Source organism: Crinia signifera, chromosome 1 (assembly GCF_055691185.1).
Source record: "Crinia signifera chromosome 1, ASM5569118v1, whole genome shotgun sequence".
Classification (NCBI taxonomy): Eukaryota; Metazoa; Chordata; class Amphibia; order Anura; family Myobatrachidae; genus Crinia; species Crinia signifera.
Window position 1 is genome coordinate 186,701,051 of NC_139217.1, and position 26,848 is coordinate 186,727,898.

The 26,848-nt window shown below is 38.4% G+C and overlaps 1 protein-coding gene across 2 annotated transcripts in view; it reads left to right on the forward strand.

Annotated features, from left to right (window-relative positions):
- PPP3CA (protein phosphatase 3 catalytic subunit alpha) overlaps positions 1-13,514 on the forward strand; it is a 203,550-nt gene extending 190,036 nt beyond the window's left edge. The window contains exons 13-14 of one of the 2 annotated variants that reach the window (XM_083179031.1): positions 8,061-8,090; positions 11,617-13,514. In XM_083179031.1, coding sequence (XP_083035157.1) covers positions 8,061-8,090; positions 11,617-11,813 — 227 coding nt within the window. In that variant the 3' untranslated portion in view covers positions 11,814-13,514. The remainder of the gene's footprint in view (positions 1-8,060; positions 8,091-11,616) is intronic. The other variant, XM_083179032.1, reaches the window with a different exon arrangement.
- Positions 13,515-26,848: the final 13,334 nt, after the last annotated feature.

A 26,848-nucleotide genomic window follows, 5' to 3' on the forward strand; every position in this document is an offset into this window, starting at 1 on the left:
CTGTTATAGAGGTTGTCCTTGGAACCACTTATGTGGGGTACACACCAGGACGATATGGCCCAAAACGAGCCAATTTAGATACAATCTCGACCCATTGTATGTATATTGGCCGTGTTTTGGGCCATTTCGCTGCCCTTTTGCTGCGATTCCGATGCGTGGCCCCGTGGGTCGGTCTTTTCTGAGATCCTACCTGCTGCAGAAAGGACCATTGTAGTGGGTGGGGGTCGCGATCGGATCACGATCACATTAGGGGCATTTTCACTGCAGGTTGGCAGCGCCGTCAGCTCGTGAGCGGGTCGTACGTCCTTGTGACGAACCGCTCACGAGCACCATCTTCCTGGTGTGTACCGGGCATTAAATAACTTTACAGCAAACTGATACAAAACAGGGTCTTCCTAAAATTCTTACCCTGTTCTAAAGTAAACCAGTATCACACAGCAGAAAGGAGAGCATGTTTTGTAGACTGCATCTCCGTTTAGCTGTGATATGCACCTGTAGCTGCCTAATCTATGTGCATTGCGCAGTGCAGCTCATGTGATATATCAAGCAAAGTGTATTTTCAATTTCAGTCTTAAGGTGCCAATACACTGGTGTGATATGGCCAGTTTTCATGCCATCTAATGAAAAATGGCACATCGCAGGTGGTTTTGGTGCGATTGTGATGCGATGCGCGCTCTCACTGGTTGCCACAAAGATTTGTCGTAGTATTTCAGCCCTAATAGGATTGTATGAGATACATTGCATGCAAGAGGACTGCATACAATGTATTATATCCAATCCTGTCCCCCAGGAAGGTCCCTCCCACATTGCATGCAACCAATTGCTGAGATACATCAGTGTATGGGCACCTTTATTCTGTTTTATGTCCCACTGAAAATTCTCAGCTGTTCCTTCTGATATTTAATAAGTGGTGGGGTTGCTGGTTAAAAAGCGATATTGAATAAAAGTGTTTCTAAACTTCCCTAAGGGTGCATGTTTTACATGGCTCCTAGTTGGTGCACTGATGTTTTAAAGATCTACAGATAGAGCTTATTATTTAAATTGTGATACTGAGGAGATCTATAAAACAGCAGAACACCTAAAGATCTATCTGTTCAATCTATCTGGTGGGAACAAAAGTCTAGTAATGTATGCGAGTATATGAGAATCGAGCATTTGCTCCCAAACACTGGAAACCCCAAAAAGGTCATTCAGACAAATTAGTCGTATCCATGTAATTTAACAAATTTATCCGAACAATAATTTTTTTTGATTTTTCAGCATTTTGGAGCAAATGGCTTACTGTCATATGATCCCATACATTATCAGATTTTTGTTCCTACCAGATGAACAAATAAATCTGCGGTTGTGTACCTTGATGACTGGAATTAGGAATCACTGATCGAGATGGTAGAACAAAGTTTCCCAATGTCAGCAATTACAGTCCAGGTTTAAAGGATATCCATGCTTGAACACAGGTGATTTAATATGTACCATCAGTCAATTTGATTTAACCTTCTGGACTCAAGCTTGGATATCCATAAAGCCCGGACTATATTGTCGGAGTTTGGGAAATTCTGGTTAGGGTGTTCCAAATAAGTAAAAAACAAAAAATGTAGGCAGGCAGCAAGAATCTAATTTGTATGGCTAAAACATCATTAATGAAACATCATTAATGCTTCTTAAAAATAAACTTCACTGTTCTTCTTTTTGTTTATTAACCCCTTCACGACATATGACGTATATATACGTCATATGTCGGTTGCGGGGGAATCAAGCCAGCTCACGGAGTGAGCTGGCTTGAAAGAGAGCAGGTAATGGCTGTATATTACAGCCAGGTCCCTGCTCTCACGGCCACGAGCGGCGAGTTCGCCGATCGTGGCCGTTTAACCCTTTAAGCACCGCGGGCAAAGCGCCCGCAGTGCTTAAATAGCTGATCGGAGGGGGGGCGCCCCCCTCCGGCGCCGATCGGGGCCCCCCGCAGCGAGATCGGAGGGTGCCGATCGGTTGCCATGGTAGCCAGGGGTCTAATGTAGACCCCTGTGCTGGCCGTGTATGCATACCTATTACATCCTGCCTCAGGCAGGATGTAATAGGAAGTGCATAAAATCACTACGTTCAGCCATAGAGCTCTATGGCTGAACCTAGTACAGGCGATCGCGCCCCCTAGTGGTCAAGTACACTAGGGGGCCTTGTAGTAAAAGTAAAAAAAAAAAAAAATAAAGTTTAAAAAAAAAAAAAAAATATTAAAAGTTCAAATCACCCCCCTTTCCCCATTTCCCAAATAAAAATAAATAAAAAATAAAAAAAATAAACATATTTGGTATCGCCGCGTTCCTAAAAGTCCGATCTATTAAAATATAACATTAGTTATCCCGCACGGTTAAAGGCGTAAACGGAAAATAATCCCCAACGCCAAAACTACGTTTTTTGGTCGCATCGCGTACCCAAAAAAAAATAACTAAAAGAGATCAGAAAGTCGCCCATATCCCATAATGGTATTAATTAAAAAGTACACTTCAGCCCGCAAAAAATGAGCCCTCACCCAGGTCCGTAGGTGGAAAAATAAAAAAGTTATAAGCCGCAGAACATGGCGACGCAACGCAAATTAGAAAAACCGTAAAAGTTGCGATTTTTTTTTTTTAGTGGTAAAACATAACGAAAACTATATAAGTTTGGTATCACCAGAATCGTAACGACCCATAGAATAAAGATAACCCATCATTTTAAACGAACTATGAACTCCAAAAAAACCGTAACCAGCGCAAAATTGTGCAATGGCGTTTTTTTTTTTTTTTTACCCCACATTGAATTATTTCCTGATTCCCCAGAATATTATACGGTATAGTAAATGGTACCATTACAAAGTACAACTTGTCCCGCAAAAAAAAAGCCCTCATGTGTCTATATAGCCGGAAAATTAAAAAAGTTACGCTTATTTGAACACAAGGAGGAAAAAAAAAAAAAAAATTACCTTAAAAGGCAATGTCGTGAAGGGGTTAAAATGGTTGCTTTAACATGAAGACTTTTTGGGACTAGGAGAGTAATAATATACTTATGTATTGAAAGTGCAATATGACGTTTAGAAATATTGGATAAACACAATATGAATAAAAAAGTATTTTTATGTGTAGCAAAAGTATATACTTTTAGGAATAAATTGAGAACATTAGTCTGTAGACACCCATAGCTGACCAACAGAAGATTATACATAGGGCATATATTTGGCATTGCTTGTCTAATGTCAGATTTCTCGGACTCGCAAATAGTCTCATTGCAAGCTAATACGTTTTAATCACCAGTGTTCTATTAAATACCTTATTTATTTATTGTACTTTATTTTCTAAATATTATATACTAATGCATATGTTTACTTGGTTATTAATGAGGATGTTAGAATTTATTTATGTGCTATTTACATGTCATATTCTATGATTTATTGTATTCCATGGTTGTCACAAATACATATATGTATTAAATATGGCAATTCATTATTCTTCCTCAATTATATAATGGGAACAGGTACATGAGTATATACAGGGGATGGCGATATCTGTATAGTATTGCTCATTGTAGCAAATGTTTCCACTGAATACTGGTGATGTCGGCAGCACTTGCTATGTATAGAGAGCTTATTTACAGATTTTTCATATGTATCCTCAATGTCAGGTATATTTTATATAACATAAGAAGGTTCATCTTTTTCATCATTATGTCCTATAGTAAATAACACAATTTTAGTTAGCTTGTTAGAGTACTACAATCTGGTTACAAAATTAAATACTGCATATTGCTTCATTCTTCTTGATTTTTAAAATTCAGTAAAAATAAATCGAATTCAACTTGTATATCCATAGCTAAGGTAATATAACATTGTTTTGACAGGCTACTTATATAATTTAAATATTAATATATGAAACCTGAAAGTAAATGCTATGTGCATACTTACGAAGACTTTCCATTACAGCTATAAAAAAAAAAAAAAGTGAAGAAATGTTTCCTGTTCCATCTATAGAAAGTCATGATAGACATCCGTCATCTATCAGGCAATGATTAAAGGGTTTCTGATAAGGGCCAAACAGTTCAAATGGCAAAGGAGAGCATGTCCGTTTTTCCTCTTTGAAATGTTCTGTTATCGCATGTTACAATTAAGATCACTGACCTTTACCAACATTTCCATTATAAAAGAGACTGCTATTCAATCACTCAGATTTCTGTACGTTTTCCACTTTTTATCCACAATAATGCAATACAGAGGTGAATCACCATGAAGACAGATGTTTAATAGATTTAGTGCAGAGTAAAAACATATATTATTTTCTGTAGCCATAGATTTAATGTAGTTAATGTAAATTTTCTTTTATATTATTATATATAAGCAAATTTAATTGTTTAGTTATTCCTTTGAAATAGAACCTTTTATTGATTGATAATGCAATTATTACCCTAGTCACGAGGGTGTTCTGGATTCTTTTTGTCAACTTTAGCGCAATCAAATTAGGGTAATGTATTTTTAACTACAAAAATACAGTTAATGAAAGTATAAAATATACATATAAAAAAAATCAGAGCGAAGATTTATTGGCCACATCATAAGAAACTTGGTTATTCTCCCACACTCCTTTTACCTGAAGCTTAAACTGATTGCCCTGTAGTTCACTCTGCTGGAGGAATCAGTTGTTATGATTTGCAGTATTGCTTCAGTAAAAATAAGCCCATCAGAAATTAGTCTGGATTGAGGAACAAGTTTGACGGTCACTTTTGAACATTTACAGTAATAAGGGAGTCAAATCACACGTATGTGTGTACAAATACAACACAAGAAAAATGAGTTAAAAAAAGATTGATACCTCCCACTCAGTTTTTTGTATCCATTCCAGACCATTCCCACTGCAATCCATATCCTTTGTCATCTTTCTTACGGAGGTCATTTTGAAAGCGCAGTCACAGTATGGAAAGTGTCTATAATTTTAATATAAATCTGCAAATCCAGAAAATTTATTTTTTTTATTTAATTTTTTTTGTCCCGTTTGTTACACACTACGCACCCAATGCCTGATGGGGCTAATATATTGCCATTTCCAGAAGTCTCTGCCATATGGAATGTTCATTGCAATGTTGCCCAGGGCAACTAGAACACTGACTAATAATACAGCCACTTTCAGGCAGTGTGCCTGGAAGTGTCTGTATTATTAGTCAGTGTTCTAGTAAAACACTTTATTTTTGCAAATTGTTTTTATTTTGTAAAATAAGTTGCCTTTTTAGATGAATAATATTCTATATTAGTTAATGTCCACTCTTGGCTTTCATAACATTGAGTAGGTTTTGATTATGTATCACAGGGGAAGATGTCTGGTAAAGGAATAAAGCGGTGATAAAGTGGAATGTGGTAACGCACAGCCAATCAAATCCTGTAATTTTTTTAACATAGCTGATTGGCTAGTGTGTTCTCACCTTCCACTTTATCACTACTTTATCACTTTACCAGACTTAATACCAGCCCTCAGTGTGTGTGTGTGTGTGTGTGTGTGTGTGTGTGTGTGTGTATATAAAGATGTCATCTGACACCATTTGGCATGGCTACATTGAGCCAGGCATCTTTTGCTGCATGGTATTCTGAAACTTAATATACGAGGACGCATCTGTATGCACAAATCAAGTAACTTTGCAGAATGGGTGAAAGTGACACCTAGGCACACTCAGTGTGTTAAAGCCAGAGTATCCTAATGTGATATTATTTATGAGAGACTCAGGTACTGTAGCTTTCCTTTGCTCCTTCTGTTCTAGTGATCTATTTATACAGTTGTTTAAGCTGGTAATTGTTCACTCTTAGCAAACAGATTTTATGGATTTGCCTTTTTTGGTAGTTATGTCAATTTATTGTTGACTAGTACCCCAGAATGTAGGGATAGGAGTGACTATACTTTGAAACACATCACTAGTAGCCTGCCTTCAGCTGGCACATTAGACATATAGCTAACTCTGTGAGAAAGTCCAGTATACTTATGTGATGATGAGATGATGTAATTCGCTGTGCAGTGACAAATCATGATGAAGACGTTCTCTGCATTGTGTAGCAGAAGCTGGACCATAATAATCAATTACACTGTCACCCAAACCCCCTTGTTTTCCTACTGGAAATCCACATTGATCCAAATAGAAGGGTAGCATGGAGTAGAAAATATAAATAGAAACAATTGCACGTTCACTTTTATTGTGTACATCGTAGGCTAAATTAGGGTCAGGCTGACTAGCTGGCACTTCTGGCATATAAAGAGAGAGTGGGCATAGCATGTGGTCACACACTTGTGACTGGCACACTACATTAACTCATGGCCTTGCCCTCTTTAGCACACACACAGAAAGGGAAGCCAGGGCCAATTTATAGTCCCAGTCTATCTCTGGGCTAACTCCATTTTTAGTAAATACCAAATATCCCTTCCTGTATATGCTCTTTCTTCTTGTTATTTCTGTTTCTCAGGAACAACTGTAGAACCCAATCTCCAATGTTGGAATCAGATTCTGCCAATTCCCTGAGGGATCAGCTCATTTACTGGCATTAACATTGAGAAAACTGTTTCTGTGTTAACTACTTCAGATGTTACTGAATACATTGCTTTATATCCCTGGATCTCCATCTCCTATTTACTAAAACGTGTACTAAATGCAAGTTTCTTTGGTTTCTATTGCCCGCAGATATGGCATAGTTGAGCTTTCATTATAGTAAGAAAACTCAAAAAAAGCACATAAAATAAAGCAGATGTACAGTATTAATCTGCCCATAACGTTTTAAAAATAATGGGTCCTGTTTCTCCTGCATAACAAGGAGAAGCAGGCACCCGTAGCGGCCAAATGTATTAACCCCCCAGCGTTGATAAGGAGAGCCGTTATTATCGCAATATCTCCAGTGCAGCCCGGAGCCAGCAGCATTGTCCTCGCAGTGGGGATTGGACAACACTAGTCCTGAGCTGGCGTTGCATTCGGGGCAATTTAACGCCTAGGCAGATGTAAATACTACACCCCGGACGCTAAATACTTGGGGGGATTGCAAGAGACAGCCCCGCCGAGTATTACTCAGCAGGATGTCCCTAGCACACGTTAGGTGCGCTGTTCATACATTAGAAAAAACGTAATCCCCCCAGTTAACCAGCGTTAAGTGCAGAAATGCACTTAACGCTGGTCAATACATCTGCCCCAATGTTAGTAAAGGTGAAAAGGCGAGGACTAGCATATACAAATAGGTAAAAACAGTTTGAGACAAAATAGTTGCTTAATATTGGTAGAATGGCACATTATATTCCTGCAACTGAAATCTAAACTAACCATAAGGGCCATGACATAATATATATGTTCTAGATCAGGGGTGGCCAAACCTGTCCTCAAGATCTACCAACGGTGCATGTTTTCCAGGCAACCTGTGGATCTATAGTAGGAATGAATGCAGCTGGTTTTAAAATGTGACAGTTATTAATGACTGAAGCTGTGAACCAGATAGGTAACCTGGAAAACGTGGACCGTTTGTAGATCTCGAGGACCGGTTTGGCCACCCCTGTTCGAGAAAGTAATTTTTTTTGACATTAAGAACAGCATTTACTATTGTTTGTACTGACTTGACCATTAAACATGTATTTTTTCTCTTTTTGAAAAATGTTTATTAGCAGATAATACAGGTATGAGCAGTAACTTGTTTTTTCATGAACCAACTGATGCCATAAAAATGGTTAGCTTCAATTTTAGTATTGTTTACAGGTGTCTACAGCAAAGTTGTCTAGTTTTTTATGAGTGTTTATAGCTGCCATCTTTTAACAAATGCAAACTTGCTTTGATATTGAATATCTTGTTTTTATACATCTAACAATTATCAAATTGAAAAAGCTGCATAAAATAATGTAAAAAAAATAAATAGTCATGCTCAGCCTATTTTCTATGTAGCATTTATGTTGTCTTCTGTGCAAAACAAGTCCGGCACTTCCGGTAACATTGGTTCCACCTGCTCCTTTGCTGCTCACTGACTTATGTGTAAGAGTTCAAATCCTCTGCTCATTTTTCTCATCCATTTTGCTACCCTTTCTTCTCTTTAGCTACTGTTGAGGCTATAGAGGCCGATGAAGGTAATTGGCAAGCCCCCTTTCTGTTGTCATTGCAGCAGATAAGGGCTCTGCTGGGTGTATTCATTTTGCTGTAGCTTGTTGAAAGTGTGTGGGTGTTGGGCTAACGATTGTGGCTAAGTATTAACAAAATGTGTTTGCTTTAAAGGGGAATGTAAAACTAGAATTGGCCAATGTTATCCATGTAACAAATATCAAGGCTGTAACTACGCTTTTGTTTCATCCATGCAATGAAGAGATGAGCAGGTGTTACAGTACACCTTTCACACCCTGGATTTAATCGGTTTCTCTTCTAACTCATTACTTGAACTTTTCATCAGCCTCTCATAAAAAGAGCACAATTTGTACACATTACGCAACATACATATAATACTCTTTGTTTTTAGCCTCTGAATTGTGCCATTACTCAAATTGCTGCCGGGTTTTATGCAAAAGCAAAGCACCAGGCTATTAAACGTGAGAATGCTTTGTGCCATATTCAGTATGCCACAAGATTGAGCAAATCATTTAGCTTTATTATTACTGGAACATTTCTAGATATATTGGTGTTATTTATATGTAGCAATAATTATTAATGGGAATTCTTCGGAAACAAAAAAAACACTTAGCTACAAATGTTTTTCCAAATGATCTTAGCCACAAATGTTCCCCTTTAAAACAATGTTTTCAGTTGTATTTTATTCTTGAACTTGAGCTTAACATCTACATCGACTATAAATTGGATTCCTGTGATTGGTTTCATCTTGGAATTAGATCATTGAAATGGTAAATGGAAATTTTTTTCAACCCACTCACAAGAGAAAATACAACTGTTTTCTAAATAGCAGCACTTTGGGCTGTTATTTATGTTGGAATTGTCTATTCCTATCAGCAAAATCTAATTTGCAGTGTGCATTGTTGTTGCCAGTTTGGCTGTTTTTGTGTGATTTATGTGATTCTGTGTTGTGTTTAATATAATATTGGTGTATATTGCTAACACTTTCTGGGTCTCATTTACTAAACGGCAGTAAGTCAGTTATATATATTAAAAAGGGTATGGATTGACGAAATCTTTTCTTGGATTTTCCTTTTATACTTATTAATTTAATAAATGCAAATATGCTGAACAATTGCTAGCTGCATTATACTCAGCTATGTATCATTATATATCTTAAGAAGAAGACGTTATTTTTATGATACTGAACCTAAATATTAAACAAAGTAATTTTCATTTGCAAACCCATATAAATTCACCTGTGATAATATAATATAGCCAAAAAAATGGATGCTACAGTCTCTACTTTATACCCAAATATTGTTACCTATCTCTACAAATTGATTTCATTGCATGCAAATCAAAAAATGAGTATCTTATTTCTTACTGCATATGTACAATGTTTATGTTGGACATTGTTACTGTCCATAAAACTCGTACTGGCCATCTTAAGTTACTGCAATGCCTCTATGAGAGACAATTTTATGTATTTTATCTTGTTAAAATAACTTTATTTTATTATTATAATTAAGCTATAATAGTAAGCTAGTTCCATCCATTACAATCAATATTAAAGTTTATTTATTACAAAGACTATTCATGTACTAACCAGTTGCATCAATTTATGTATGTTACGGCCGTATAGTCAATTGGTCCCTATGTCTGATTGGCGAAATTAGCAGAACACATCACTGCCAATGAGCAATGAATTATTTTTCAATATATATAAATACCACAAAGCTCACTAGTCTCTTAAATCCCACATATGGGATTTTCAAATGTATGACCAACTTCATGATGTCTTTTTCATTGTTTATTTTGATTATTTTATAAGCATCTTACCTGCAATAAACTGTTGAAGGTATAGAAAAATAACTGGGACTTATATGCAGCATTTGTTTCTGCAATTTGCAAATTTATTTTCAAATTTGAAAAATGTAAATAAAATGTTGGTCTTCATTTGCGGTTTTAATTTTTTTTTATATTCTTGTTTTTTGTTAAAGTTAGAAGCAGTCTGAGAAGCTTTGATATGGCCTTTGCTTTTCATCCATCCTTTCCCTTCCATGCTTCCTAATCTAATCTAATTACTGTGTGCTTTCATATTAACCTGAGATGTATAAAACAATGGGGTCATTTTTTTCTTTCCTTTTTTTTTATTTTTATTTGGCAATACTGTAGGGTGTTTCAGAAATTGTCCATAAGAGTTCATCTCACAAATAATCTGTAGGACTGTACTCTATAAGTGCAACATCTATAGTTTGGGTTAAGGTTACTCAGTCTGAATAAATTTGTACAGTACCATAGTTTTCGGAAAATAAAAATGTATTCATTTTTTCATACATTTTTTTTTTATTGGGGCTGAGGACACTTAATTCACAAGATGTGTGGTATAGTTCATGGTTAGTCAATTTCACATCTTTGCCAGAAATGTTGTATTCCAAAAAATACTAGAATAGGTTAGTGTAAATAAATTAAAGAAACATACTTTTTCTATACATTTTTTAAAACACAAATCATAGATGATATTTACAGGTACAGAGATTGTAAGAAACTGCAGAAGAGCATTTGTGCTGAAAATTTATTTTTTGTATGTAATGTTATATATATATATATATATTTGGTAAGTATTACACTTTTTTATATAGTGTGCATCTCTTTACGTAAGTGGTGTGGTTATATTTATTTAATTAAAAATTTTAATTAAATTTCTTGTTTGAATTATAGACTGATTTTAAGTGACCATAGTATGACAATTCATTATAGTTGTCTGTACATCGTAAATTGTGTTTTCCATTCAAGTTTAAAATTTTATCCAAATTGGGTATGTGAAATTGAAAATATTTCTCATATTATTTGCATGTCATCAGGCAGTTTTTTGCAACAAATATTAACTTGTTTGTTTCTTATTCGCTATACCTAATATTACATAAATGTTATTATTCTGTGGAATTGAACTATTGATTTCTAATTTAGTTTGTGTTACACAGAAACACAGTTTGTACATTAAACTACAAGCCAACATTTTTATTTGGCATACTTTTTTTTTTTAAGCATTCAAAATTGCAAAACTTGATCAAGTAAAATAATATTCATCATAAGCAATTATTCGGCATACACATTTTATTTCTCAGCTGTGGTATTTGCTTTATTTGCTTTTACGCTTCCACATATATAAAAGTTTATATATAGCATGGCAGAATATTTTAATTAAATAGTTTAAAAAAACTTGCCTAATTTGTTTTATGAAGGCAAGTAATTATGTGTGTCAACTAATATAATGTTTATTTCATTGCACAGTTTAATGATAACTAGACTTGCATTTAATAACAAATTTGAAATATTTTAATATTCGGAAGAACGCACAATTGTTAAAATGAGTTGAACTCAAATGGATAGCACTATATTTCATATTATATTGTTTGGGTGGCATTATGTTTGTGTTAAAGTTTTGAATCCAGTGAATTTTCTATTTCCCACTTCATATCATTTGCAAGTTTTCTGGCTGTCCTTATTTATTTAATTTGTTTTTGCATTTTGTTTCAATTCTCTGTCTAGCAATCAAAGGATTCTCGCCACAGCATAAGATCACAAGCTTTGAGGAGGCAAAGGGCTTAGATCGCATTAATGAAAGGATGCCACCGCGCCGAGATGCTTTGCCTTCAGATGCCAATCTTAACTCAATCAACAAGGCTATTTCTTCAGAGACCAATGGCACTGACAGCAATGGCAGCAATAGCAGCAATATCCAGTGACCACTTCCTGTCCATTAATATATATTTTTTGTAGCTGCAAAGCATGATGGGATTGCTGCTCATCAGCAACTGGGTGATCCTGGTATGGGTAAATGCTACTTACTCTTGGGGTTGGTGTTGAATAATTCAGTTTACAGTGTCATTTAAAGAGAAAGTGATCTATTTTAGTGGAGGCACTCGCCTCATCTGGAGATGCCTAAAAATGCTTGTAGAAAACATACACACAAATATTACTTACCTATATAGAACATATTTTCCAATTGCATTGGAAACCTCTAGTTACATTACTGAAAGGCCTTCTTTTAGTTACTCAACATACAGTGCATATTTGTCTAATTTCTTACTAACTATTGTATGTTTACATTTGCAGCTCTAAACTACAAATAGACATTAAAACATTTTTAACATAATGTACAAACTAAAATAAGGACTATTTATTAATGATATTTTATTACTCCTGTCAGATTGGCTGTTTTCTTCCCCTTCCTTTCTCTGTGTGAGGTGTCTGCAGTGCATTGTCGTTAAATGAATTGCAAGCTCCTCCAACAGCACATGGATTACACAAACCATTGATATGAGCAGTCTTAATGCTACTGGTATTGAGACATGGACTTCTGTGCATTGCTTTGGCAGCAAAGAGGACAAATGGCAAAGAAATAATAGATTAAATAAATAATGAAATTGTAAGAATGTTGAAAATTTGTCACAGATGCCAAAAAAAGGAACGTTTCATTTTGTACAGATTTATGCTTACCTCAGGTTACATTATTGTGCTTGAATGCCCATTTATTATACAACACATAGCTTATTTGGCAGTGAATATATATATATATTTTTTTTCCTTTAAGAAGCAAAACTGGAATAATAATATCCATTTAATTTTATTTTTTTTATTTTAATTTTTTTGCTGTTCTATCTAAGGTTTTTTGGTAAATAAAGTATTGGTTGTGGCTTGCTGAATTTTAATATTTATGAGTGGTGCATTTTTAAGTATAGTGAACAAGACACCATATTAAGTGCGGTGAAAAGCATCTATATTCTGTAAAAATCTGCCTATGCATGTTTTTTAAGACAAAATGGCTGTATAGGCCTGTATGGGACTGTAATGCGCTTAGTGGTTGGACTTATACTGGAAATGTATGTATACTGGCATACTTTATATTCTCTGAAAACGCTTAATGCCTTTGAAATTTTGTAATCAACAATGAAAAAGCTTTGAAAAAATTTTAAAAAGGAGAAAAGTATATTCGTAATGTTTTATAACATACGCTTGTCAGTGCACACATATATATGGTTAGCATGTTTAGCAGAACCTGTGAAATTTAAAATAAGTTTGTGGTTACATGTGAAACTAAGTGCATGATAACTGTTAGTGTCATAATAGTTTGGTCATTATGTTATGTTATGTGCCACGAATGTGTAATTCTTTTCACTTTTTTCCCTTTATAATATGAATTACGGGTTATTACTGACTCCTTATGACGACAAGTGGAAACAAAAAAAAATGAATTCAACAAAATAAGTCCATTGATATTTTCTAAAAATTGTTTAAGTGCCCGAGTAATTCACTACAGCCTAAAGCCTTGCCTTTGTAATTTGACTTCTGAGATGTTGGCAATCGAAGCATGCACGTGTAACAATGAAAAAAATAAAAAAATAAACATTTTATATTACTATTCAATAAAATGTGCATGAAATTAAGCAGCCGTCTGCTTCCTAGTCTTTTTCTCACAAATAATTCTGTGTTTTATTGACCAATGAAAGAATTGTAAAGAGTGTAGAATGTTTTCAGATTCACTTGATACTGGTCAGATGGATCATCCTACTAGTAAGCTGGTTTGTTAAAAATAACTTTTTAGTAGGTGCTTTCCTTTCAACAGAAGGTAACACACTTGGGCCCTTATTCTGGTTGGTGCGGATATGTCCGCGTGCGTTCGTTCCGCCGATGTTTTGTGTTTGCGCATGTGCAGAGGCATATCTGCGCATGTGCGAAAGGGACATACGTCCAAATTCCGCATGAATTGTTTACACTACGAACAGGGGGAGGAGAGGGGCGTGAAGGGCTGTTTGGCCTCATTAACATATGCATACGCCCCGCGTTTCATGAGCGTTCCCATGAAAACGCTGGGCGTACGTATGGTAATGCAGGCGTGACGCACGTGTAGGGGGCGGACATATGACATTGCCGGATGTCAGCTGCCCGCCCAGATCCCTGCTTTTGCACGGAGAAATGCCCGAGTGGTCTGAGCTCGCGGGAGCTGCCTGACCACTCGGTCCTGCATTTGATGGTCTGCGACCATCGAATGATGGGGGAGGTTCCCAGAGATGGAGGAGGTGTATACATGAGAAATCCACTCGTGCTCCGTGCGGTCAGCGGCTTACCGCATTCGGACGGAGTGAGCGATCCGTACGGAAGGCGGGGTTTTGGACGCACGGTCCTGGCCGCATATTCGGCTCCGGCCGCACAGACCAGAATAAGGCCCATGGTTATATGTTAATTCCCAGTTCCTGTACTAGCATTATCCAAATATTGTATTATGTAAATACAACACATTCTGCAGCTTCTGCATTATTTAAACAGGCACATCAGTCCCTGTCCCAGTGGATTTTATATTAAAATTTGTCTAACGCACAAATATACATTTAACAACCAGTATGCTCTTATACATGGGTCTTCAAACTGTGGCCCTCCAGATGTTGTGAAGCTACAAATCCCAGCATGCCTTGCCACAGTTTTAACACTCCCTTATAGAAAAACTGTGGCAAGGCATGCTGTGATTTGTAGTTTCACAACATCTGGAGGGCCACAGTTTGAAGACCCATGCTCTTATACTGTACATTGGATAGAGAACATGGATGTGCCAGTCAAAAATGACTCTGAACCCTAGGCACCAGGAGGGATTTGCTGAGTTCATAGCCTCTGTGGAGTTGCGTTTTAAAAAATGTTTTTAAATGCATTTGTAATGAGTAAAAGAGCAAATAATACTTAGTCACTAATAAAAATTGTGAAATACATTTTGGATAGTCACAAGTTGAGTACTGTAGTATCTGATATTAAGGTGTCCATTGTGCTGTACGTAGCCATTTAAAAATGATACAGAAAAGCGGTACTGTATATAAAGAGTATATGTTAGGATAGAGAGACTTTCTAAGGATTTTAAAAATTAGCAATGATGAGCTACTCTACATTGCAAAGGGGTATAGTATGGAGCGGAGCAAACTGCAATCAATGTATCAGTATTCACTAAGTAGACAAACAGAATCACACTTACTATGGGATAAATAGAGACAGACTAATAATGGCACACTACTGACAAGATTGTGAGAAAAAAAGCCCATGTGGACTTACAATTTAAAGGGGCCTACACACAGTGTGACACTGCCGAGCAATCTGAGCAACGTAGATCGCACAGCACTGCTCAGTGAAGTGTCAGCACTGTGTGCTGAGCAATCTGTCAGGGCCAGTGTTCTTCGGGGAGAACACTGGCCCTGACCAGCGATCTCACTAGATGTATCCAGCATGCTGGATGTCAATCGCTGGGCGATATTGACACTTGGGGCCACAGTTCGCAATCGCCTACTCACAGAGCAATGTGGGGGCATTTTCTAAGCGATCTACTGAGATCGCTTAGAAAATGCCCTTAAATCTCCCCATGTGTGTAGGCCCCATAAGAGAGATCACAGTAATCAGGAAAGTAAACAACAAATGAGGTGCCAAATATATTTAATGGTTGTTATGGAGTGGGCTCGTTTGACATTTTAGAAGGTGGTTGAAAGTCTGATAAAGTAAAGTAGTATATTTCAAAGTGAAGGGGCAGCATGGGAGAAATGCTAGAGGATCATTTAAAGTATGTATAAGTGAGTGTAAGGAATTTGAACTTCGGTATTTTGTGGTGGAAGGGGAGCCAGTGGAGACATTTTTCAGAGGTGAAATGTAAATGAGATGGGCTTCAATTAAGCAAAATGACAGGAAGGCCAGCGACGAAGAGTGACCTAGCAGTAATCTGAGCCAAAATGACAAGTATATAATAGGATTTGGTGGAGACACTGTTGACAGTGTCTGATTCAGACATATTGTACAGTAGAAGCATTACAATTCTGAGATCGGCTGAATGTGGGAAGTGAAAGAGAGGGACTGGGGAGTGAAACACTGTTGCAGTGGACTTGATGAACAGGGATGGATGTAGTGGTGTCAACAGATAGTGAGAGTGGAGGAGGGAAGGAGCAACAATAAGCTCAGTTTCCTTATTTTCTTTCATCAGCACACACATGGTACTGGAAGCTACAAAAAGCTAATTAGATCTTCATGGGAGGATATATATATAGGGGGCCAGGAATAGAACATTGTGGAACATTAACAGGTAGATGAAGGTATAATCTAAGACTGAACATTTAATGAGATAGGTTAGAGAATTGGGTACTTATGTAGTATCTGGGCATCCGATTTTGTGATTGTATGCCTTACCTTAAGGCATGGGTCCTCAAACTGCGGCCCTCCAGATGTTGTGAAACTACAAATCCCAGCATGCCTTGCCACAGTTTTAACACTCCCTTATAGCAAAACTGTGGCAAAGCATGCTGGGATTTGTAGTTTCACAACATCTGGAGGGCCGCAGTTTGAGGACCCATGCCTTAAGGCATACAATCAGATGCGATTCGATGCGATTTTGCATAGGATTCAATGCTAAGAAGGTCCTGTTCATTTCCCCACTATCCAAGTGGGCATAGAGTTGATTTTATATAGCGTGGCGAGCGCAGCGAGCCACCGAGCCCGAAGCGTGGCGAGCGAACGCATATTTCTTAAAAAGTATTCTGTGTCCCCTTGCGGGGCTCGCCACGCTTCGGGCTCGGTGGCTCTCTACGCTCGCCACAGGTTTATATCCAACTCCATGCCCACTTGGATAGTGGGGAAAGGAAAAGGACCTCTTTTTCCCATTGAATTCTATGTTAAAATGGACTCAGACCATTTTAACATTGAATCCTATGGAAAAATCTTGACCATCGCATACGATTTGGTCGCATGCGATGCGATCCGATCCGATTTCTAAATCGGACGCCCAGATACTACATAAGTACCGAGAATTGCAAAGACTGAAGTGTAATAAAGAATAAGAGGTTGGTCCATTGTAGCAAAGCCTGCAGAAAGAGGATGAGTAGTGAGAACTAATGGGCCCCATACATCAGCAATCACAATTTATAGATTTCCAGATACAGGGATTTTTTGGCCAGATAAATGGATTTTACAATCTATCTGACTTTGCCCACACATTACAGATTTATTTCAGTGATCGGCAGATTTTTCCATCTAAAGATTGCATCTTCATATCTGGAAATTGCCCAATCGATTGCTGTTCATAATGTAAATAGATGAAGAAGACGAATTGGGAATGCCCACACATATAAAAAAGATCTGCAGATAATACCAGATTATTAAACATGTTTAAAAACCTGATTAAGCAATCGATTGGCGATTTTGATTGGGATTGCCAAAAGGGGGAGCCCACACATCTAAAATTAATTGTGGCAATCATCTCCATATCTGAAAATTGTCACAATTAATTGCTGATGTATGGGGCCCTTAACTCTTAATAGATATAATCTGATTGGTTGTCCATAGCAACATCCCATCTTCAATAGATCTCTTATCGCTCCATAAATGATACCGTCAGTTATTTCTGTTGAACTCCCTTCAAATGATATATTGCATACATGCTGACCCATATCATTAACAATATCGAGATGCCATCGGGTCCCTGCTTGTCCATGCAGTCGTTGGCTATATAGTTTAATTGAGCTGCATGTACAAATATCTGAGGACATCATTAACGACCTGCTGGAGTGTGCATCATTGAGAGTACACACTAAGCGATATTACAAATGATATCCCTCAGAAGGGCCAAAATGGGCGATATTGTTTGAAATATTGCTTAGTGTGTATGTAGTTTCTTTCTACAAGAAAAATTATACACACCTGCATATAAAGTATCCTAATATTTAATTATGATTTAAGACTTAAACCTTAAGGTGCCATACACTAGTAAGATTTATCTTCAGATCTGGCTGGTTGGAACAAAAACATGGTTATGGATGAGTGACAGTTTGGCAGTTTTCCAGCATTTCCAAGAAAATGGTCAACTGTCATTTGCTCTCATCCATAACCATGTTTTTGTTCCAACCAGACAGATCTGCAGATAAATCTGCGTGTGTATGGCCACCTTTAGACAGTAGTTAGGAATAATGCTACATTGAAGGTTTAAATTGATAGACACAATTTGTTAGAAAATTGTACAAAATTGTAAAGACATATTTCTTATAAAATTGAGCGAAAAGTTTTGTTCTATAAATACAATACAGTAATACACACATATTACTGTGTGAATCGCGTCATTTGAACGGGCCTTTGCACCAAACTGTGTCAACTGTAGAAGGAGGGGGGTTTTGGCTGTCATTTAACACTTTCATTATATTACCTGTACTTTTCAGATAAATTGTATTAGTGTTTTTCTTGTGTTACATTAATTTAATATCACCTGTGTCCTGTTAAAAATGTTAGATTGCACTTACTGTATATTAAGAGTTATGTTTCATTATGAATTCCAGCTAATAGCTGTACAAATTCAAAGGAGGTTTTTGAGGAAGTCAAGAGTTTTACAAGGAAAGTACAAGTTTTTCATGTGCACACAAACATGTCTTATTGTATAACTTAATTTCACTGTAAATGCAGTGTTGCACCCAAAATGCTTAATAAATAGGTGGAAGAATACTTTAGCTGTAAAACCCTAATTCCAAATTCTTCAGACTGATGTTGGCAAGAATGGTAAGTTCCAATAAAGTAAAACACAATCTAAAGTACTTTGATCATCAGTTATGTGAATTACCATCTCTTGATGGCATTATAAAATTAATTTTTGTGAATAGTAAAAAAAGAAGCCCTTAAAATAATAGACCGGCTCTATCTACTTACACATACCGTAGACCTACAGTAGGTATACTTTGCAAGGTATGCAGTTATCAAGTTGACAGTCACAATGCTGACAGTTAAGGTTCATTAACACTGGATGGTTTTGCCCAGCGTGTATGGACTGATGATGTGAAAATCGCTCAGTGTATACACACTGAGCAATTTTTACCCTGGCCAGCAATTTTCACAGGGGGTGGATGACTTTCCTAGGTAAAACCAGCAGATGAGTGTCGCCGGCCGGTGATGAGGTGGGAGCATGCATCAACGCTCACCATACATCACTGGCCCATAAACACTGGGCGGCTTTTGATATGCTGATAAAGTGGGAGCGTGCATCAACGCTCACCATACATCACTGGAGTGAAAGTGAACTGCTTTCAGTTCAAAATCGCCCAGTGTGTATGGGCCTTTTTGCTGGACAGCTGAAAATATGAACATGGGCAGATATTTTTTGATTTAAAGGTTAGGGATAGACTTACTACATTAGTACATTGTTGATATAGTGATCATGTCACCATGATAGTCATTTTTCAACACTGTGGAATAACTTTTTATTTACACTTAATAAGGTAACCCTACAGTGGGTAATTCTCCTGCATCCTGCTGGGCGACCCATGCATTGGGTGAGACAAGGGTCACAATGACAAAACCTCACAATTGGCTTGGCTGCAATCACTAGTTTCAGGAAGTTCTGCTGCCATTACGCCTATCTGCCTGCTCCTCTGCTCAAACCTCTAGGAAATACACCTCTCTAGAACTATAGCAACCAGCAGTAGCACTGGTTGTTTCCATGGTTACATATGTCATAATGTTGGTAAAGTATGTTATGGATAACTGACCTCTCTGTAGAACTGTGTTACTGGGATTTCAACAATCTGTTTTAAGCATAAATCCATTTTCAAGTAACCGGAATAATTATATTAGCCCTTATTTTATTACAATCTACAGGTAGAATAAGATTAGTATTCTAAGGAAATTAAGATTCACACACTTGCTGATGGGTATAACCATTAAATGAATTACATACTACCCCTTGATAATGCTGACAGCATGATATCGACATGTTCTGAATGTTGACATTCAGAGTGTTTAATGTGTACAGAATGTTGACACGGACATCATTTATGTCCAACAATTAGCATGTCAACAATTGGATTTGCTCTTCCCTAGTTGTAGCCTAAACCAAACCCTTAAATGTCTCAACAAATGGACTGTGTATCATTTGATTAGCAATTATTTTTGCTTAAAATTACTTTCTTTCTGTCAAATACTTCCTTGAACAGTTCTCATTAACACGTCTTAACAACAAAAATGACTCGTATGAGTAACTAAAATAGCTGTTGTCAAAGCACAAAAACAACTTCCCAAAACAAAAGAAAGAAATAGAATATTATAAAAACTACAAAAAACTTTGTGAGTGAGTAAATTAATTGAGGCACTTCAAGTGAATTGCTTGTATTTTTAAAGATCTAATTAGCCAATATGTAGCCATAATCTTTCATTCAGCAAATGTTTTGGTGTTATATTTAAGAGGCTGTACTTGCAAATTTGAATGTATTAATTAGCTAATTTCTGTCAGAAGATACATTGATTAACTAGCCATATACAAATAATCACAGCAATTAACCATTACAGTGGCACAACATAAATCTCTGGGGATTAGTTAACCTGAGACATACATCTCCAAGCCAACATAGATTCAACCTGTATGTCATGTAGTAATGCAAAGCAACAGGCCAGAAGCTACAACTGCTAAGCTAAAAAAAAATCTATTTATTTTATAATAAAGATAATATAAGTTGGCTTTCTCATTGTTTGCTTGGGTATCCTCCATGTGCTACACTTCCCTCTTACAATCCAAAATCATACTGGTAGGATAATGGGAATGTGACAAAAACAATTAATTATGCATAGAGTTTACTGTATGTGTGTGCGCATGTGGTCAGGGGTACCTACAGCTGGAATGGAGAGGGTGTGGCCATGCCCATGAGAAATAAAATACCTAACTTGTGCAGGGCTGGTAGGCACTGATAGAGGTGCAAGTGTTATTGCTCACACGCACAGGAAGAGAGGACAGGCTGCAGCTGCCACTTTCTCTCCCGAGCTCAGCACTGAGCAGTGTGTGCTGGGTTTGGGGGAGAGGCAGTGCTGCGGCAGCAGTCTATCATCTCTCTCCCTACTGCTCGGCTCTTTGCTATGGGGGAGAGGGAGCTGGACACAGGCCCCTCCACTTGACCCTGGCCTCAGTGAAAAAAGTACCACTGCACATGGTAGGGAATATAGATTGTAAAGTCCACTGAGGCAGTGACTGATGTGAATGTCCAAATATTTTATGCAAAAGTACTGTACAATATACAGTATGTGTGCTATATAAATGAATAAATTGCTTTCTTCAGATGCCTTCACTGCTACAATGTACATTCCATAGATTAAATATAAATAAAGAACACCATCTCTGTACGGTCTTATAATATTGTCCCCTATTACAGATGGAGCGCCTCTCGGTATTGCTCCGGGATCGCCAGAATCTGTCCGCTGGCGATCACCGGCGGAGAGGCGCTCCATCTGACTGAGACGCGCGTGCGTTTCACACGCACGCACGTCTCAGTTTCCCATCGGCGGAGGGGACGGGACAGGGTTAGGGGGGGTGTGGCAAGGTGGCGGGGACCCGGGGTGACCGTCGGCGAGGCAGCAGGGACCCAGGGGGGAGACCCGTTGTAAGGGGACGCGCGCGCATCTCCTGCGCGCGTCCCCTTACGGCGGCTGTCGGGGGGTGACGGATGGTGAATCTTCCGCTATCCCCTGCAAAGATGGGCCACACTCCATCTGTATATCTGACAATAACAGTTGGCAGCAGCCACTGGGGTAGCACAGACAGTGTAATGGTTAGCATTACATCCTCACAGCACTGAAGTCATGGGTTTGATTCCCACCATGGCATTAACTGTGTGGCATTTGTATATTCTCCCCATACTTGCGTGGGTTTCCTCCGGGTGCTCCATCTTCCTCCCACAATCCAAAAATATTCTGGTAGGTTAATTGGCTCACAACAAAACTAACCCTAAATTGAATGTGTGTGTGCTTCATTGGGACAGGGATGTGAATGTTTAAATATTCCCTGTACAGTGCTGCAGAATATGTGTGGGATATACTGTAATTAACTGGTAATAAATATAGGGGAACGGGTGGATAGTTTTGACAGAGTGCACACACTTTCAGAAAAGGGGTGTGGGTTCTTGACAAAGGGCGAGGCTTCACAGCATCGTGGATGGCGGAAGTATATAGAATGATAGTGAGAGGCAGTGAGGATGGGGAGATAAAGAGGATGACAATCTGGGTGATTGATATGTTGTGGAGGACAAAAAGGAAAACAGGGAGAGAGGTGTGGCATGGAGAGGCAGAGGTTGACCAAGAGTGGGTTGAAGGGAGATATAGGCCAGTATTCAATGCTCCCGATTCACCGTTTGTTTGTTTTTTGGCAAATCGGGCTGTTTTCACTCCTTGCAATTAATTTTTTTCACTGGAAATTATTCACCCTATTCAATGTTCACTGTTCCGCCGAAAGCGAACAGTGAATGCCGGCCAGTTTCATGCTCGCTGCAATTCGCTGGAGTATTTCAATGGGATTTGCAGAGAGTGTGTTCAATTGCTTTCTCCCTGATTTTTGCCATGATTCACTATTTTGCATTCGACATCTTTTTAAGGTGAACTGGAAAGTGATCTTTTAAAATAAATGTTATTTTATTTTTTGGGGGTCAAAAAATCTGATTATTTTTTTCTGTGACGGGGCATGCTATTTTTATTCATGTGCTGGAAGCACATTAATATATATTTAATTTTTATTAAATTTTGTAAAACTTTTATTTTTTTACACTTTTACCAACAGGGGGCCGGGAGCCGCTCATTAGATATTCATATATTCACTTCACTCTGGTCCTGGCTTGTTGCGTGCGGGACCAGAGGAGCAGCTCCCAACCCCTGTCCCATGCCAGCATTCGCCGCACGGGTTAAAATTCGCCAGCAGGGGCAGCGAGCCCCTCCTGCATTGATAGGGAGACAGGGAGGGCTGGCAGCGAATGCTGCAGCCCTCCAGAACCCTGCGAATATGCAGCGAATCCTAAACAGGATTCGCTGCACATGGAGAAAAAAAATCATTGAATACTCCTCATAGAGTGTGATGAAGAGAAGATAAGTAGAGAGTGACGTGGAGAGGAAAAGGGTGGAAAATGGTTTAAATGGAAAGGCAGTATGTGGCAGTGTGTGAGAGGCAGAGGGTATCTGGTCTGGATTCAGTATTAAATCCCGGCGTTCTAAATCCCAATGCCGGAATCCCGACAAGGGGGGGGACATGGATCGCCCCCCCCTTGTGGGCTCGCTGCGCTCGGCACACTAATTTATTCTCCCTCCGGGGATGTCGTGGACACCCACGGAGGAAGAAAGTGTCGGGATTTCGAACGCCCAGATCTCGACCGCCGGGATTTACACTGCATCCCATCTGGTCTCTATGGGCCTTATTTTGGTTCACTCTTTCTGACAAAATCCTTCTTAGATGGACAAAACCATGTGCACTGCAGGGGGGCATATGTAAAATATGCAGAGAGAATTAGATTTGGGTGAGTTATTTTGTTTCTGTGCAGGGTAAATATAGACTGCTTTATTTTTACACTGCAATATAGATCTCACTTTGAAGTAAAACCCCACCCAAATCTAATTCTTTCTGCACAAGTAACATCTGCCCCACCTGCAGTGCACATGGTTTTGTCCATCTAAGAAGGATTTTGTCAGAAAGAGTGAACCAAAATAAGGCCCTATATGAGAGTACAGGGGATAAATTGAGCTTATTGGGCTCGCTAAGACATGAAGGGAAAGTATAAGTGGGAGAGACAGGCAGAAAAAAAAACACATGGAGGTTTAACAGGAGATCTGAAAGAAGCAAGAGCGAGGGAGAAAGAAAAGTGGAAGAAGATTGGAAAGGAAGATAAAAAGAAAAGTAGGGAGAGAGAAAATGAGAGCAGAGAGAAAGGAGAGCAGAAAGAAAAAAGGAAAGCGGAACTGGAGAGATGGAGGGAGAGAAAGTGGTTGGAGAATGGAGGGTGAGAGAGATTCAAAACAAAGAGATGGAGTACAGAGTTGGAGAGCGACAGAAAGAAGAGAGAGAACAGTAGCCTTTATTCAGATCTGATCGCAGAATAAATTTGTTCTAAAAATCGTCAAAACCATGTGCACTGCAGGTGGGGCAGATGTATCCTGTATAGAGAGAGTTAGATTTGTGAGAGTTATGTTGTTTCTGTGCAGGGTAAATCTTAGCTGCTTTATATTTACTCTGCTATTTAGATTTCAGTTTCAACACACCCCACCCAAATTTAACTCTCTCTGCACATGTTACATCTGCCCCACCTGCAGTGCAAATGGTTTTGCCCATGTTGAGAACAAATTTGTACAGCAATCAGATCTGAATAAGGACCAGTGAGAGAGAAATGGAGAATGGAGGGAGAGAGAGAGATGGAGAACAAAGGGAGAAAGAAAAATGGAGAATGTAGGGGGAGAGAAAGAAAAGGAGAGCGAGAGTTGGAGATGGAGGACAAAGACAGGAAGAGAAATGTAGAATGAAGGGGGAGAGATAGAAAAGGATGGAGAGAGATGTAGAGAGACAGTAGCAATACTGTGTGTATATATCTCTACCTCCCGCCCCCTACAAATAGAACCTGCCCTGCTCCCCTCTTGCCCTCAGCAGGTACCTAAGGCACCCGGGACACGTCCCCTTGTCAGGTGCGGACCAGGCCGCAGAGCCGAGTTAAGGCTCCAGGGTGCCTGGGGTACTTAAAATGGGGCCCCCTAAAGACGGGTGAGAGTGGATGAAGTGACGAAGGGTGCTTGGTCATAGGGGTGAAGTGATGTGTGGTGAGAGGAGGCACGTCTCCTTTTAGCAGCATTGGCAGTCTTCTGTTCAAGACACAGGGCTGTCTTGCTCCATGGCATCCCTGCAAGTCTCCCTGGCACTGCCGCACGTGTCCTTTTCCCCTGGTGCCACTGCACATATCCCCAACTCCCTTCGACTCTGTTTAAGGCATAGACCTATAGTGATTATAGAGTTTGTTAGTTTGCTTACTGACTTAAAGTTTATTACTGGTTATCAAATGGGTACACGCATTAAGAACAATGCAGTAAATCCCAGCCAATACACTTAAATTAGGCCATGATGGGGGGAGGTTTGGGTTAGGCTGTGACTTGGGAGAACAGTAGAATGATAAGTATACTTACCTGGTCCCTGCCTGGATTCTCTGCATCAGATGCTAACACCTGTATTCTGACTTCCGGCATCTCCACCACCTGTCATCCCATAGGACCACTGTCTTTATAAAGGGTCTTGTCTTTCAGACCATGACTGCATTTGTCATAAGCTGTATTACACTTCCCCAAAGATCTCTTTTTTTTCCTGGCACAGGACTATTTAAGGCCCATCCAGAAGGGACTAGGTTATCTTTTATTACCAGCTATTTGTATAGCGCACACATATTCCTAGGTGCTTTACAGAGAATATTTGGCTCAGTGAAGCTTACAATCTATAGTACCTACCACATGTACCCACAAACACATTCACGCTATTGTTCATTTTGTTGGAGCCAATTAACCTACCAGTGTATTGTTGGAGGAAACCCACGCAATCATAGGGAGAATATACAAACTCCACACCGCTGAGGCCATTGTTGGAACTGAACCCATCACCGCCCACAATGCCCTAATAGAGATTTGTTTTTAGGCCATCTGCGTTGATGCCTTGTTTTTATCTTTGCAACTGGGCTGTAAGAACAGTAAGAAATATTATGGCAGGATGAATGGTTTTTCAAGAACAAATCATATCATCATCATCATCATCATCATTTATGTACTGTATTTACTATGACATTTTTACAAAAATATTGTATGTATTAGTTTTTGATGCACCACTTAAGCATACATTGTGATTATGCTTTGTACATAATCTCACAAATTTGCCTTTTTTTATATATGTTTTAGATGGGAAGGCCAAGTCCCTTTAAAATTACTCACAAAAGAATATCAATGTATTGTAGCATTAATTTACTATGATACAGATGCTATTACACCATTGGCCTATATATCTTTACTAGTATTAAAACTTGAGAGCTGATGAAGTTGATAAATGAGGAATACATTGATAAAATGTTATATTTAAATAATTGCATATTTAATTTTAAAAAGTCAAGCACAATTAATCCATCGCAATTAGTTTTTAGTATGTCAAATTAAAATTAATGTTTTATTAAAATGTTGCCATCAAATTAATTTATTCAAACCACATTCAACGGATCTACATTAATATGTTGTATTGACCAGAGAATAATTAGTGCTATATCAATTTAATGAGTGTTCTTTCATTTGCAGTTCTGAGAATATGACTGTATGTCATGTTCAATTTTAAATGGCAGGCATCCAAAGCTGACATTATGTAATTTAATATATAATTTTTATTAAACTGTGAACTGCACCATCCAAAACATCTGATCAGACATGCAATTTGGTATTATTATAGTACATCTAAATGCTGGTAGATGGTTCGGTACTTGTTTCCTAGCACGGCGCCCATCGCATTGCATACCATGTTACGCGATGGCAGCCGATATTATACAATTTTACTTTTTATACCATCGCATTGTATGCCTTATACAATGGTATACAATTTAAAATTGTATAAGCACACTAATGGGTGTTTTCAATGTTAAATGTGCCCCTATAAGATAATTTACTGTATAAGCACCGTAATGGGTGCTTATAATGTTAAAAGCACCCCTACGCCACCCCCACTATCAACGCCAACCCGAAGCATGGCGAGCGCAGCGGTACGCGTCCTCCAACCTTTTCATACCCCCACTATCCACGTCGGCGTGGAGTCGATCTTAGATAGTGTGGCGAGGGCTGTGAGGATACGAGTTCGTCATTCACTCAGACACCGAGCAGATCAAACCAAAATACGGTTTATTTTTATCACAGCACACACAAGTAGATAAAGACAGGAGCAAAAGGCAAAATGTAGCATAGAAACATCCAGGTAGCA